Source organism: Wasmannia auropunctata, unplaced genomic scaffold, assembly GCF_000956235.1.
Source record: "Wasmannia auropunctata unplaced genomic scaffold, wasmannia.A_1.0 LD336099.1, whole genome shotgun sequence".
NCBI lineage: Eukaryota > Metazoa > Arthropoda > Insecta > Hymenoptera > Formicidae > Wasmannia > Wasmannia auropunctata.
Window position 1 is genome coordinate 962,861 of NW_012026791.1, and position 17,437 is coordinate 980,297.

Below are 17,437 nucleotides of genomic sequence, written 5' to 3' on the forward strand. Positions count from 1 at the left end.
TACAGTGTTTAATAATACAAATAATAAATGACGTATATAATAAAAGGATTTAACAATACTAATAATATTGTAATATAATACTAACAGTAACGTTCATTGTTCATAGTTTACTGTTAATGAAAATATGGAGGAAATACAAGAAAAGTAAAACAAACAGGGGTTTGGAATACTTTTACTTTTAATTTATTTGACTTACGATCTGTTTCAAAATAACATTAAATTAATAAGGTAAATTACTGCGTGTTACTAATGCACAGATATATACCAAATATGCTAACATTAACATTGATTAATACGCGGCGGCAAAAAGTACATTAAAGCGATGCGTTAGAGGAGCTTATATATTTTCAACATCGTTAATCTCGACCCAATCAATCTCCGTTACGGGTCTCGAGAAAAATCCATAGTCATTATCTTTTCCTCCCTTTTTATATGCGGAACGTCTGTCTTTTCCCCTCAAAGGTATATATACCTATACCCAACGCTTAGTCCATTAGCTAGTAAACAAGAAACCCCTGATAAATTAAGAGGCATCGTATTCCGTAGTCGGCGCTACTAAATTTGATCAGTTAGCGCCTTTAGGCACCCTCGACAGCACCCTCCGCACTTGACTCGGTGCGTAACCGCCACTGCAACCCCTAAACCACCTAAACTCTCAAGATGGGCGACTCTCGCGCGTGTAATAAACGTTTACAGGAGCGCTGGCGTACGTGTCTGGTCGAGTGTCTCGCACGTTGTCCGGCTATTTTCGCCGAGCGCGACGCGACGCGACGCGACGCGACGCTCGGTCGACGGGGAGAGGAGAACGCACGTCGGGAGCGTCGTTTCCCCACCTCGCGCGCGCGCGCGCGAGCGCACGACCGGAGGGAGAGCCGCCAGTTGTCGAGGGTGGGTTCACGCTTTGCGGGCGCGCTTCGAGGGATTCGCACGCGCGCGGCTGTGGCTCGCGTGCCGCGTGACGCGAGTGACGGCCGTGCGGAACGCGCAAGCACACGCGCGTGGATCTCCTCGCCTTCGCCGATTGAGTCAGTATCTCCGACGCCACGCTCCGTGAATGCGTGCATGGTGCGTGCATGTGGTCGAAACGACGACGACGACGACGACGACGACGTCCCTTGTCATCGGCTCTTGCTCCCATCGCCACCGGAACGGAGCCTCCCCGGAAGCTGCGCCCGGAACGGCTCTCATCATACGACATGTGAGTACACAATCGTAATCCCTTCGGAATCCCTAATTCCTAACGTTGGCCGCGTCCTACTGTCGATCGATTCGCCGACGATTCGTACACACGTTGCTCTCTTGGCTTCTTCCATTCCGCTTCCGTCCGGCGGGTATTCTTGTCCCGACGCGTTGTCCCGGTTCGCAATGTTTTTCCTTGATACTCCCCATGGGAGACAACATTTCGAGCGTCACAATCCCTTTCCATGTATGTAATATCAATATCCGTATTCCAGTCGTACCCACTGCCACTTCAAACGTGGTCGGTACAATTATTATTGCATCTCTGCGGTATTTAAAAACAGACGTAGATTAAAGGCTTTGAGGGGAATTAAAGAAAAAAAAGGGATTAGATTGGTTTCCAATACAAAAAGTTTATTCACAGAAGCGTGTCTCGAGTGTCGGAATCGATGTATCGGAATATATTTAAGACTAAAAGTAGGGCGAATATAAGTTTCTGAATGCAGGCCGGTAACGAGCGTCGGCCGATAGCGGCAACGAGTGTAATTTTTATGCGTTGCGTGCTGCAAATAAATCTCATTGTCAGATTCGGAGAAACGAAATTGTGTTGTTGGGCGCTGAACGCGACGACAATCGTTATGCTACGTATTTTTATGTTACGTGCCGCAAATAAGTTTCGGAGGCGCGAATTGCACAATCGCTAATCGTGGGTTCTTTAAATCGTCGTCGTGTCCGTGCAGCGAGTCTCGACGGCCGGTTACGCTGCGAGTGGGACAGTCGTGTTTGCGTGTCGCAAAAATAAATCTCAGGATTTAACAGCTGAATTGTGTTTAACGCTGTAAATTGCGGGACGTAATTACGGGTTTCTGATGGCGCGCGGTTCGTGCGACCCTCGGCCGATGACGACACCGCGAACGCGATTCTATTAGAAGCAAAAGCGTGTCAGACAATTATACACCGCGCGATCTGATCGACAAACGTGCTCTCTCAGCTGATAACAGAATGCCGAGTGCCGAGATCGTTGCGTTTGTTCGCATTACGGGAGTGAAGCGGAATCGCGCGCGATTACATCGCGCTCTCGGCTGGATACGGGCTCACATCACACGTCGAGTTTCGAGCCGATGACAGCACCGAACGCGACAATCGCATCAGCGTGCTCTCCGTCGCGTCTCTCCGAGTCTGAGACAGGCAGACGAATTGTTTGCTCTATAAGACCGCGGCATAGCTAAACGCGGACCTTTGAACGCGACCGTGTGACTCTCTCGGTCGATGGTGGCATTGAACGCGATTGTTGTCGTGTCACGTGTCGCGCCAACGGACGGCAGCCCGACGGAATATCGTTACACGCCGTTTAGCATTAATAGCGGCTAACACTCAGATCTCTCGGCTTATCGACGACCGCGTATCGACGACGACGGGGGTGGTCGACATGCGCCGAATGTAAGTTTTGACAAGCGATACGTCGGCTCGTTCGATCGGTCTGTTTCTGTAGGTCAATCGGTGTATACAGAAGACGGAAGAGTCGATCTTACCGCACAAATACTTTGCGGTGCATCGCGAGTGTGTATCTCCTGTCGCACGAGGAGAGCGAGCGGATCGCGAGCGGGGGTCCGTCCGCGCCGCATTGTGTGCAGCGTGCCGCGCGGGTGTTACGCTCCGGTACGGCGCGGACGATCGATATTGCTCTAACGCTGATAAGGAGGGTGTTCGTAACAAACACACATACACACACATACACACGAGGAAGAGGAGGCGGAGGAAGGGAAGAGATTGAAACCGGTATAGTTTCGGTCGAGCTCGGATTTCAGTGGCACGGACACGCGAGAAACTACGCCCGTGAAAGCCGAGACGTGACAGCCGACGTGAGGCCGTCTCTCTAGGTATATCTGTTGCTCTCGAAAAAAAAAATGGACTTACTGGAATTATACCGTTTCCTTTTTCATTTCTGGCAAGAGGATCGCGTTCTCACGCGATCGTACGAACATTCGCGATTCGCGAACCGACGAATATCGACTTGATGGACTCGAATTTCATTGGCGTCGTTTAAATTTAACTCTTGATATCTCTCGCATCTTTTCCGGCACATAATTGAGAGAAAGAGAGAGAGAGAGAGAAAGAGAGAGAGAGAGAGAGAGAGAGAGAGAACTGTAGGAAGAGTTTAAAGTTTACTTACGATAAAGTTACCGAATGATTCAGCAGGGAGATATTTATATTCATTAATTTTTTGATATATGAGGACGTCCCAATTCGTACAATTTATATCACTTTGAAGAAGTAGTTACTTTTTAACTTTTCTGATATTAAATTTTATAAGTAGGTACGTAGAGGACAAAATATTAAATTTGTTGAATTTCAAAAGGAATTTATTTTCAATGAAATTTTTATTGGCACATATTTGTTTGTTTATATAGTAATTTTATTTATGAACTCAGAACATATTTCAAGATAATATGGCTTTATCTTGAAACATACTTAAACTTACCTGAAAGTAACCTTTGCCCTAAGCTCTTTACCCTAAGGAAAAATGTCAAGAAGAGCAGAAAGCACTCAAGGTTTTTTTAAGATATTCTTGCTTTAGTTTCTACCTGAAGGTGGAAAGCAAGTTATCATCAGAAAATATCGATTTATTGAACATGCGTTTGTTAAACATGACTTCTTAGATTCAACGTTCAAGTAATCTTGAGAAGAAAAGAATACTTTTATTAAGACGTGTAATATCGTTACATTTGTAATTGAAGTTAGATGAAAGTCACTCCTAATACAAATTGTCGTTAACTGTAGGAAAGATTCGTGGCTTTTGGAATTTTGTCATCAATCGTGACGACGCTGAATTGAGAAAAGCGATTCCAAATCGGTCAAAAACGCCGAATGAATATTCAGGAAATTAGACCAATTGACAGACAAATTCTTGAATTAAGCGATATAGTCTCGAAAAATCTCGCGGAAGAAAATGTTCTAGAATATTTCTCTTCACGACTGAAAATTCCTTCTGGATACATTACGGTAAACGGCGGCAAGAAATTAATTGCTACTTCGCGGAACAAGATTGAAGTCTTCGTCAACAAATAGAAACCTGCTTGAACACGTTTATCTCAACGAGATCGAGCGAAGTGCGCGCCTGTTAATATTTTTAGATTCATATTCGATGGCGAATAGGTGAAGAGAGGCGGAGTAGCGGCGAGACTAAAATTTATTGCGTAACTCTTCGTACGCGCTCGATTAACGTCGATTTGTAATGTTGAAAAAAAATCTAACGCGGATAATCGTCACTCGCGGAGACAAGTAAATATCAACATATACATTTACATAAGACGATGCATAATTTATCTTGTCGGACCAAAAGAATGGCAGTATATATCGTGCGTGTATACTTTGCAGCTTCTAAAATTATTTTGACCGCTTAAAAACTTCATCGTAAGAGAATTAAACGAAATGTTAATGAACGGCATGTGGATGAGAATTGAATCGTTAACATTCATTAGCACTTTACGATATAGCCACCTTCATTAACGCTTCTTTCAACACCGTATTTAAATTAGAAACTCCTTACCCTACTCGAATATAAATGGTATTTATTTAGGGATATATACGATAATAAGCGTACTTGATAAACAAGGCGTTTCTTGTGGAACTTAAAATTCTTTTTCCCAGCATAAACGTCAAAACCAAGAATTAAGTTAAAATAATAAAACGTTTAATGAAACGAATTTTCGAGGAATTAAGCTTTTGAAAAAACGATAGAAAAGTAAAGAAAAAAACCAATATTTTCCAGCTCATTCTTCAGCAAAATTTATTGAAATACAAAGAATAAAATATAAAATATGTATTTATAAGCTTAAAAAAATATATTAAAGAACGAAGAATAAAATATGCAGTGGAAAATTTAACTGTAAAAATATTCAATGTTGAAAAATTTAAAAATTATGAGAAATAAAATATTCACAATGAAATTCGATAAAATATTATTTCGGTTCCCGTAAGGAAAAGTCTGTATAGAATGCGCCTGTTGGCGAACGCTTTATACGTAGCTCTGCATTGTGTCGCATCGTTATCCAACATCCTGATTCTATGTGCCGCGGTGAATAAACCGCTTCCCTTATTAATAGATTCTAAAAATTATTCCACGCTACGCTACGCTATATTTCGCCGCGCCGATACCGTTTCGATATCGATGTAACGTCGCAATTGCAACGTCACGTATGTGTGAGTTAAAAATTATTTAATCTTATTACACCTTGTTTATTTTGCACCTTTTTTTTCCTTCCTCTGCAAGTTTTTTTCCTCTGCAAGGAAGCGAACGTCTCTGTATCCCGAGGGTATGCATAATCAATTACGATGCTGGCAATTATTCCTTCGTACGTGCATAACGATACGCAATAGAGATCGATGTTACAAGTCGACGATACTCCGCGGTTACATCACCGCGTATAATTACACGGCGCATTGCGCACTCTAGAACAGGTCTCGCTCGTCACGGATTATTCTTTTTTTTTTTTGCTGCCCGCGTAGTTTTTCACGGTCGGACTATCCGGCCTTGCGCGCTTTTCGATTTGCATGCATTCTCTCGGGTGATACGCAACGACGCGAAGGCAGAGATTCCCGCTCTTTCCGGGAATCGTATAAGCTATGCGAAAAGCCGGAAAGCGTTGCGGTGCACCAACGATGGAGCGGATGGACATTTTGCTCGTTTCGGTCCCGTCGGCCGGCCGGCCGTTTTCTCGCCCGGTATCGCTAATACCGCAATCTCGTCCTGCCGTTAACCGCATCGTACGCAGTTTCCGGTCCCCATGCGACGATGAGGCGGCCGAGAAACTAATTATTTGTTTGCGTCGATCTCTGGGCGCGCCGCCGGTCGGGAGGGAAAAAAAGAAGACACGATACGGGTTTTGCAATGAGCGGCCGCGTTGCCGCGGTCGGTCGTTTCCTACGAGATTTCTATGCCGAGATAACTGCGATTGCCCCAGTGTTAATCTTTAACTGCGATTACTTTGATTTACTTCACTTAAGTTTGATCACTTCGATTGACTTCGATTGCTTCTATTCTTTAAGAGCCCGCTAATACTCTTCCTTCGGAATATTTTATGAAATTCCGACTTATATTTTCTTAGATTCAAGGTACTGCCTCTTAAACTCTTATTTATTATAGCTTCTTCTTTGTTAAGTAACTAATTATAAATTAATATCGATCAGAATTTTGATTCACTTAACTATAATTATATATAATTATATAATTAAATATTTTATTATTCACAATGATCGTTGTTAGTGAACAGAATATGTTCTGAAGATATCTAATTCCATTTTTTAAATATTGTAATATTAAATATTTCTAGACGAAATTATTCCGAATATAGTATAGTATATAGTACTAATAAAACATTATGGCTTTACATGCAGTATTTGTTGTATATCTGTTACATAATGCGATGCATGACTCAGAAAATTAAATTTTTATTCGTTATCCGGCAATCGCACGTGGCCGATATCCTGATAAACGAGCGACGTCTGTGGAAGCGAGCCGTCAGGAATGCCATTATGCCCGAGAACTTTCGGTTAGCGTGACGGGTGGGCGGTGGCGTGTGATAATGATTTTTACACACGGTATTTTTACCCTCGTCTAGGCGGAACGGAGAATAAATAATCCGCAGAGAGAGAGAGAGAGAGAGAGAAAGGAAAAAGGCCGATGATCGTCGGGCGAGATATCGCGATTCCGCTATGCGGTTTAAGGTCTCGGAAGTGCGAGAAAAAAAATTCTCGTGCGATTCGCGGTGTTGAGAAGCGCATTAGAAAATAAGACGTTCTCCGTTCGCAGGTGGATCTTGTGCATTATTTTCGAATACGCGAATACCGCGACGTGCAATCTCGTTTTTACCCGGTATTATATACTTACGTATGCGCGCGCATATACGCAAGCACGAAACATCGGCAGCATCTTGTACCGAAAACGTGTAACGATTTTTCACAATAGCACGCGGTCGGATGCGGTAAACGACGAGCAAAGTGCTCGACGACAATACCGAGAGTGCCGGCAGCATTGTTAGAACACGCGTATCCTTGTCCGCATTTTTCTTTTTTTTTTTTTAGGATGCGAACAGTTTCTTTAGACTTGGAGAGAAGAAAAGAAATAATTTATGGTAATTTCGCCGTGTGAATAATTTTGCAATTTTTAAGGTATAAAATTGATGCGCTGTTTAAAATAAGGAACTTATTTCTAAATATACACGAAAAGACCGATATTGCTGGAAAGTCTAAAAATTTTGCTAGATTATACAGAGCTGAAAATAATTCTTGTCGAAGCATCAAAATAATTTTGTTGAAAAGTCAAAATGATTTCTAGAGTCAAAACGTTTTACAGCAATGCTTGTTATTTTTGAGTTTCTAACAAAATTATTTTCAGATCCAAATTTTTTGACCTTTCAGCAAAATTGTTCTTTCTGTGTAATATAAATATAAATTATTCCTAAATGAAGTAATAAATGTTTTACAGTTTTACGCGACGATGCTTATCGATATATTTTTAGCGCGTAATAAATGGAACAAGTCCTAATTGATTGTGGAAAACGTGCTTGCGACCATATCTCGTCGCAAAATTCATTTTAATCTTACTGTATCGTTACGGTTATTTTGTTAAGTGTACAGTCAACATATCATATGTTTCTGATCTCCGGTCGAGTACGATAATGTTTTATCGCGGTCGAGTTTGCCTGAATTCTCGGGTACAGATACAGAAGCGTTTCGGGATATACAGATCCCGGTAATACTGCATGGAGTGACTTGAGTGAATCACTCACTATATAAACGTCTGTATAAGCGTTGGCTATACCTGAAACATGATATTACGCAAGCCCTCTTGTAGTTTCACGATCGCGGGACTATAGCGTGAATAGCGAGATTTTTCTGGTGGAAACCGCGAGAGAGGTAAAAGTTAAAAATTCGCGATAAACCGCACGAACGATTTTGCCGAAGTACTGAAAAAAAAAGGATTAAAAAAAAAGATTTTCAACAAGATATTTCTGAGTTCTAAAATTAACGAGTTTTCAGTTTAAAATTTAACGTAACGCGTAAAGTCGAGCGAGCAAATGATTGTGACAATTATGAGATGCGTGTTTATGTTGTATTGCGAAAAACGATACAACAAAAAGAAATAAAAAGTTGCGTCATAAGATTATTCAATACGGATCGAAATTCTATATTTTGTGCAGATCATATATATTTGCGCAGCCTATATATAGCCTTACATTCAATTCGCATAAATATCGTTACGAGGAACACTCGCGAACGGATCGAATCGTGGTGCTCGCGCTGATCACAATGCGCAAGGTTCATCGAGGAAATGATTAAGGCGATTATGAGAATGTCGGATTGTAAAAAAGAGAGACGGTGCATACATTTACTGATATGCCAGTGAATCGATATTCAGGGACACCGGGCGGTAATATTACCGCATGGAGTATAACACCGCGCGTATATACAAACACACACGTTATACGCTTTGCGTAGTGGAGAGGCACATATATTGAACACCTACCTATTCCCTCCTTCCCTTTACGTATACACGAGAGCACACACGCCTCACCGATATATGCGTACATATGACGATCCGATGCATTATTCACCGGCGGCCAACCAGTACCAACGCCATGCGCGGCGCGATAACAACTATAGCATCTTCTCCGAGAAACACAGAAATAGACGGTGAACCCGTCCGTCAAAAGCGTTAGAGCGAGGCACGCACCCGCACGAATGAAAGGACCCAAATTTCCGGCCGCCGCCGTCTCGATCGCAGCACGCAATGGTACGTTCGTCATCTCGTTACTATACCGTGCGCTCGTAATTAAACCGCGTTTGGCAGGAAGCTACGGAAAACGATCTGTGAGAGAGATTCGCCTTTTGCGTACCTATTCCTTTCTTTGTGTATGTAGAACACTCCTACTTCAATCTGTGGATTGCCTGTCCAATTTGGAATGAATTTTTTCTTTTAACTTGGAAATTTTATTACATCTTTTTTTTTTTTTCATTTTTCTATTGATGAATATATTTGAATATTATTTGCGGTAAGAGATAAAGTATTTTAAATTTTAAATGTAAAAAAGTTGTCCGGGATAAAGTCACGGTCTGGGTCAAGTTCGACATTCATTATAAGAAAATGTAGAACGAGATTGAGCTAATTTACCTTCCATTTCAATTGATTTGCGTTCACGTTTAGGCGAACACTTTTTGACATATCGCAGCTGTGATGCACTGCAGAATTTATTTTCGTCATACATACATTAGTTAATTGTTTAGAAAGTCTATGCAAGCATAAGTGAATTTATTTAATTAGAAACTTGTTTATCTTATCTTTCCGCACATATATTTGTAAAAATATTTTCTAGAAATAAGTAATGAGAGAATTTTTTTAGCAAGATTATCTTGTATTAGTGCTCGTGATAACGAAGGATAAGAAGGATAAGAAGGATAACGAACATTATTTTAAAGAATAAATTATGAGTTGCAGTTACATAATTTTACAACATTATTCTCTTAGAACTAAATATATTAAAAAAAAAAACGTCTTTGAGCAAAATTACTTTGCGTTGCTTAATGTACAATAAAATAACTATATGAAGAGCAATTTTATTACATTCATAAAAATAACAGATATTTAAAAAGGAACTCAATTATGATCATTTGTATACGCGTGGTAAAGGGATGGAAGTATTTTTTTTGCTAGAGAGAGACAGTTAAACAGCGAAGTGTCAGCGAAATTCTTTACTTTGCTTCAAGATGAGCGACAGGTAATTAATATAATTAATTATCGCTTAGAAGAATTGGGGCATGTACACACGCGATAAAGTGATTCCGGGCTATTCGCGTATTCTTTCCTTTCCTCTCCGCGATAATCGTTAATGAACAGCTGGCGAAATTGATACAAGAATATTTCGAGTACTCTTTTTTTTTTTTCGATGGGTCTGAGGATGACATAATCGGGTTCATTCATAAGCCGTATTAATACGTATTACAAGGATGCCGTCGCGTTTGTAAAGGCTATTCTAAAGACTCGTTTAAGCGGAACGTTATCGGATCGATATCGTAAGACTAGTGTACAGCTCGTATAGAGCTCGTAACGTAGTTTTAATTTCACGTCCATATCCTATTATACATATACACAACTCTACATTTTCCACTTAAAGTATAATGTGTGACTTTAATATATCGTCTTTTTATAACGTTGTCATAAATATTATATGCGCAATTCAATGGTGATAATAAGATCGATAATTTAATTTTCTTATTATCTTTTATGTTTGTGCAGCATTCTTATCGTTTATTTATTTTTTTAGATAAATCGATGTGAATATAAAGGCAATAATAATAAGATTAGTGAATCAATTTTTTTTTCACGTTTTCTTTTTTTTGCCTTAATTTTATTTACGAGATGGATGTGCTTATAATTCTAAGTTAATCTCTGAAGTTATATCAATTCATAAATGAGTTAGAGACCTTTTTGTTTTTGTATTTTGTATATCACTCTCGAACACTCTTGTTAAAAATTAATGCGATTGCGTAATTCGTACTTTTTATATGTTATGTTTTAGATTTCGTGAAAATGAAGGGCCGGAGGACGATACTACATTCTTCTTCACCGAGGTAACGATAATTGATAATATTATTTACAAGTCGAGCAAGATAACCCCTGAATTTTACTACCGATATCGCTATCTCTCGATATAATGTATAACACGATAGTAATGAAATATCAATATATTAGATGGCAATATGGTACAATATGATATTCCTATAATTACAATAATGATTGTTTTCGTTCTTGTTGTCTTCTCTTGCCGTTCAAGACGAATTTTCTCTTCGGAAACAAAATTTTGAAGAAATGTGAAAAGTACGATTGGAAATTATTAGAATTTAATGGAACCGATAATATGTGTGACTCGCGAAAGACCTGCATAGCATTGAAATTATTAATGATAGCAATCTTTTAAATTTAGCGAAAATGACGCGATTGACGTGTGAATTTGCATTTGTAATAAAAAAAAAACGTTTATTTATTTTCTAAAAGGCAATGAAGATATAATTATGACATTGAGATGCCTCAAGTGTTGCATAATTACTAATGCAGTGCCGTTCAATTGGCGTGGTATATCGCAATGCAGGGATCTCGAAACCGGTCTTTTCACACAAATCGCTTATCATTCGACCGAAATGTCAAACGATATCGCTAGTGGAATCGCGACGGTCTGTTCGAGCAGAACGAGTAGGTCGGCAGGGAATTCGGCGTGCGTTGAACGGTTGCCAGAAAAACGAGGTGGATCGAAGATATCCGCGAGCGGAATTCGACGATTGCACGTGCGAGAGCAGCGGCAGAAGCATTGCCTTGCACATATAGCCGCGAGTCTTTTTATTGTCACCGCGATAAATATAACGACTAAATCAGAGAGAGAGAGAGAGAGAGAGAGAGAGAGAGAGAGAGAGATGGTGCGCGGAATTTCACGCGAAAAGCTGAAAGTTACTCTGGAGCGCGCCACACATAAAGTTTTCTTCCCACGCAGAGATTTTAAATCTCTGTTTCTCTCTCTCTCTCTCTCTCTCTTTTCCTCTTTTTCGCTTTTTATCGATCTCGTCGCTCGTCGAACGTTCATCTTCACATATATATGTAAACGAATGCACCTTTAATTTTATCCGTGACGCGGTATCCAGTTGATATTCCCGGAATAAAAGATTCGCTCTTCCGGTATTGACAAGTGACTGAGAGGATGATTGCGAGGAAATAATTGGCGAATTATCAGATTTAATTAAATATAGAAGTGTTATTCGAGACGTTTTTTACGGAGTAGTTCTCTTCAATTCACTTTTTTTTTTTGCCTCTTTATATCGTATTATTATTCAAACGAAGAACGCTATTGCTGCACTTTCCACATGACGAATTTATTAATCATAGGATTTAATTAGGATTTAGTTAAATATGGAGCATTAGTATGTATCATTGCAATTATCTTTCCTTAATTATCCCATGAGTCTGAAGTGTTCGGAAAATTTGTGTCGACTTTTTTGAAAAGATGCAAGAGAGCGAAACTTTTAGATATATCTAAGATCCATGCAATTATGCTTTTGTTCCACAATCTTTCTCATGATTTTTTTTACATAATTTGAAGAATCAATTTTCTCAGAACTTCTTAGATTTCCCAGGGATAAACCTTTTCGAGGCGTGACACATGAATTCTTCACATTCAATCCAATATTATTAATTCACTCCTCTGATGCGAAGTTTGAAAGAGGAAATTTCACATACTATGCAAAATAATAGGTATACGTGTGTAGCGAAGAGAAAATTATATTGCAGTAATAGCGAGAGATAGTATCGTCATTCCGCTGTCGCTATGAAGGTGAATCGAGCATTAACGCATTATCATAGACATCTCACCACACGGAAGCAGCGCCGTTTATCTTCAAGCTCCGCGACGTCGCGGAGCGTGCCATCATTACCTTATAAACTCTTTATGCAAAACGCGCGCAATGCATGTCGCACTTTATAGGAAGCTCGATTGAAAAAGGTGTGTTTGATAAAACGTCATACAGGCCTTTTTATCTGCAATAATCATCCGCGTTATTGTCACATCGTTTGACAATAAACAGTAATACTGATAATTCGGCGATATTCACGCACGTATGTATGTACATTGTCAGGCAGGCAATCGACAGATAATTGCTATCTCGAGTGATGTCAGCAATGCAGTGCTGTTTAATAATAATTAAACCGTGGTATGCAGTCGTACAATTAAAAAAATAATAATGATATATATATATATATATATATATATATAGATATATATATATATTTTTTAATTGAAACATGCTGATAAATGCAAGGAAAAAAAGATTGTCTATATCTAGATATTTTTATCGTAATACTTTATGGTAAATAAATATAAAAAAATAAACTAATACTCCGCGAAGCTATAAACGTTTCGAAGATTCTAGAAATATACGACAAACAGTTTCGAGAAAGTCGAATACATACTTACATATGTTAAGTGATGGCGAGAGTTTGGGCAAATATGGTTTACGAAAGAAAACGTTGATTTCATATAAGATATATTGAGAAATGAAGACAACGGGGAGATTAGAGTGAAGATTACGACAAATAAAACTTCAGCTCTCTTTTATTATCATACAAATCAATTATAGAAATTATATTTAAAAAATCATTAATTATTTATAATTCTTACATAAATTATAATTGTTAGAAATTACATAATTCTCTTTGTGAGGCCGAATAACAATAGCGTCGGATTTTTTTCTTTGTTATCGATGCATTATATAAATGTTTAAAATATCGTATGAAGAGCTTTCGCGTTTCAAACTTATCTCATGCGGGATCTTTGATAGTATCATTGCACATTCCTGCACAAATCCGCTGTAGCGTATACGAAATACGAAATACGAAATATTCCGCGTTTTAACACTTTGAACTTCTCACTCGTGCAACGTATGTACACGGGAAATCGAGCTGCAATCAGAGCGTTAATTGTGATAAGCTTTATCGACAATCTTGTTTTAATTTCAAAAAGCAACTGACGTTATTTTATCTTTCTTGTTGATTGACTTTGTATGAGTTTGGAGAGCGTGCTATTAGCGCTATTTGCGTCATTTTGTCCTTGTTTTACGCCCAATTAACGATAAAGATAAAATGACACAATAACGCTCTCCGATCGCAACTTTTGTTTGACGCTAATAATTATATACTTGAATTTAGTCCCTCGAGTTTCTCGACACGACTCGCTAATATTCCATGTGAATTTTGTTTCAGGACGATCTCCTAGAAATGACACTATGAAAGGTGAGAACACATAGCCTAAGGCCTGCTTAGTCAAAACGATTTCTAAACGACGTTTATACAGGACGGTCCACTTAAAACGAAAATTGTTTTTTCCGGAAACTATTAGCGATAAAAATTGTCACAGAATTATTTCAAACCTTTCTTTCATTAATAATGACAGACTGGAAAACAAAGAGAGAGAATGAAAGAGAATTTTGAAGATAATAATTCTGTTTATATAGTATCTGGGGTTTGTCAAATCTCGCTTCGTAACGGGTTAAAGTATTGAAACGTATTGTTCCCCGAATCCAATAGCGGTAGCTCGCTTGCCATATAAAAGGTTTCAATTTTGAAACACAAAGGAGAGGATTTTATTTCTAACATCCAGAAAACGTACAAAGCTCGCAATATGCCTTTACATCATCACTCTGTGTAAAGACAAACACAAAAGGCGACGTGTCCACCTGACAAGTGCTCGTCAAGCCGACGTACGGCGCCGACTCGTCATGTAAAATGATGCATACCGTGACAACGTTACGTATGACAACGTTTACGATAATGCACAGTCGAGTTATATAAAATTCGAGTTACATAAACGCGACGATGTTTGCGAGTTTGCGTCGAATATTTGAGAAACGGTAGCGCGATTTGCAATTCCCTCGTTTCGCTCGGCGTTATTCACGTTACCCGTTTAATACTGTTTTAATTTTGTACAGTGCGCGCGCGTATCGTGAATATAAAATATAAAATCGTACTCCAGGCAACGTGATTGCTTGCCAGCCAAATATTCGACCTGTACAAATACAAATTTTCGTCCGCATACGCGAATATATTGCATTATCACGTAGGCCTCATTGTCCCGGCACTTTTCACGGCTTGACGATATTTATCGAGTGGACACCCCGTTCCGTAGGAACGATCGATCGCATTGGCGTCTTTTACGTAATTATACATCACATTACGATTGTAAGGTAAATTTAACGCGCTATCTAATTCGGACTGTTTATCCTCTTAAAAAATAGGATTATTGAAATGGGCCAGTCATTTTATGCACTTTCTATTAAAATTGTTTCCTTAAATAGAGAAGTAAAAATCTTTTTTTTTTTTTGGAAAACAAATATTTTTAAAAATAATATTTAGAGTTTTAAATTTTTATATTTAAAAGATATATTTAAATGTATTAATATAATATAGATTAAATTCCAGGTTAGAATTCTAAATTGATATTTTTTTCTGTATTAAATTAATCCCGTGGGTATTAATTTAAGTAAGACATAAAAAATTTAAATTCCGAATATCATTTATATTCGATTATAAAACAAAGTTCTATACATATCGGAGATGGGCATAATCGATTACTTTTTGATAATCAATTACTCAATTCCTGTAATTTCCTGTAATCTTAATTACAGAGTAATCGATTACTAAATTTAGAAAATATATAAAATATATTAAAACATTTATATTAAATTTATTAAGAAGTTCAATATTATTCCGAGAGCATTATGTTATTCCATGCAGTTTTAACGTTATACTTTTGTATGATTCATTTTTCTATACTGTCACAACTTAAAAGAAAAGGCGATAGAGCACCAAGCGATAAAGGAAACCTAGTTGACTATCGACTATCGTATAATTATATATATATACATATACACTTGTTTAATATTATCGGTTAATTATCTATGTGTGCAGGAAAAGCTCACGACTCGACCATACAAGGTTTTGCGAAGCAATACCCTGGCTGTACACTATATACCAGGAAAAAGTCGGGAGGTAAGTTTATATCGATATTCCATTATTCATATATAAAGTATGATTCGATGATACGAGACCTACATTTTAGGTACGTTTTGTCGTTTTGCGAGATTAATTTAAAAAATTTTTTTTGCATCAACTAGAATCGATTTTTGAATCCCAGATAAAACTCGCAGCTGATTTAGTATGAATTTTCAGGTGTCTTTAAACTTGCGTCGCTTTCAATACTCGTACAATACACCACGTCAGAGTAAATGCATTGTAACGTTTAATGGGAGATTTAACGAAAGATATTTATTTAAGGAACGGCGATCGCTGGAGGCTCGAGGCCGGGTCGCGGATTTTTATTGAGGACTCTCGTGTTCGTCTTCCTGGCTACGTTCCTCTGTCTTCAGCTTCATGTGGTCAGTTTGACTGGTCGAGATGAGTCCTCGCAAGCGTCATCGAACGAGACGCTTTTCTCCCTCGTGCCTCAAGAGTTGCACAGGTAATCTCGCAAGTTCCGTAGAATTATCTTTGCAGTAATGTAGTTATCATTAATATTGTTATTAATATATTGTTGACGCGCGCGTGAGCTTAATATTGAAAAAAAGTATGGATTATGGGGTAGTTGTATAATTTTTCATCTTCCAATTTGATACATATTTTAATATCATCTCTTTTAAAAATTAAATTAAGGCAAGTCTGTTTTTCTCAAGATATTATCTACTATTCTTTGTAAACTACCTTTTTTCGAAGAAGGTTTTTAATTATCGATAATAAGTGGAAAGTTTTTGATGCGATGAAATAACATTAATATAATTACCTCGATAATTATCTCATCTTTCGCCAACGTCTCGAACGCTTCTGTTTTCAGATTTTTAAAGGAAGGACGTAACTCGTCCACAAACTTGACGAATTCCAACTCGGGAACGCTCACGGAATTGGAGATCGTGGAGATCCGTCATAAAATCGAGCGGGCGAATGCGGAGCAAAAAGTGTACAACGAGGAGGCGTTCGGGCCGTTGGCCAGCGACGCTCCAATTATAGTCATCCAAGTGCACACGCGGCTCACTTATCTGCGGCACCTTATCGTCTCACTGGCGCAAGCTAAGGATATCGAGCAGGCCCTCCTCGTATTTAGCCACGACATTTGGCACCCGGATATCAACTATCTCGTGCAGAGCGTCGACTTTTGCAGGGTAATGCAGATCTTCTATCCGCACAGCATACAGACTCATCCCCATACGTTTCCCGGCGAAGGACCCAACGACTGTCCGCGAAATATTCGGAAGGAGCAGTAAGTTGCAATCTGTCGACCAACCTCTTCCCCGAGTTTATCCGATTCAATCGAATTTTGTCTTCTCTTACGCGAATCGCAGGGCCTTAAATTTAAAATGCACCAACGCCAAACACCCGGACTTGTACGGCCACTACAGGGAGGCGAAGTTCACGCAGACCAAGCATCACTGGTGGTGGAAAGCGAACCGGGTGTTCGATCAGCTGTCGGTGACGCGAAACCACACGGGGATGGTCCTCTTCCTCGAGGAGGATCACTACGTCGCCGAAGATTTCTTACACGTGCTCAGACTCATGGAGCGCACTTGCAAGCTCAGTTGCGAGAGGTGCAACGTTCTGTCGTTGGGTACATATTTAAAGACGTACAACTATTTTACGGATTTTAGTCGTAAGGTGAGAACTTCATACTTT

The 17,437-nt window shown here is 39.1% G+C and overlaps 1 protein-coding gene across 5 annotated transcripts in view; it reads left to right on the plus strand.

The window, feature by feature from the left end:
• LOC105462409 (alpha-1,6-mannosyl-glycoprotein 2-beta-N-acetylglucosaminyltransferase) overlaps positions 1-17,437 on the plus strand; it is a 56,239-nt gene that overhangs the window by 34,625 nt on the left and 4,177 nt on the right. For 2 of the 5 annotated variants that reach the window (XM_011708972.1, XM_011708970.1), the window contains exons 2-7: positions 10,758-10,809; positions 13,982-14,011; positions 15,686-15,766; positions 16,052-16,235; positions 16,605-17,027; positions 17,110-17,419. In XM_011708972.1, the coding sequence (XP_011707274.1) occupies positions 14,005-14,011; positions 15,686-15,766; positions 16,052-16,235; positions 16,605-17,027; positions 17,110-17,419 (1,005 nt within the window). In that variant the 5' untranslated portion in view covers positions 10,758-10,809; positions 13,982-14,004. Of the gene's footprint in view, positions 1-899; positions 1,199-1,662; positions 2,620-8,677; positions 8,975-10,757; positions 10,810-13,981; positions 14,012-15,685; positions 15,767-16,051; positions 16,236-16,604; positions 17,028-17,109; positions 17,420-17,437 lie in introns of those variants that run through there. The other 3 variants (XM_011708968.1, XM_011708971.1, XM_011708969.1) reach the window with 3 other exon arrangements.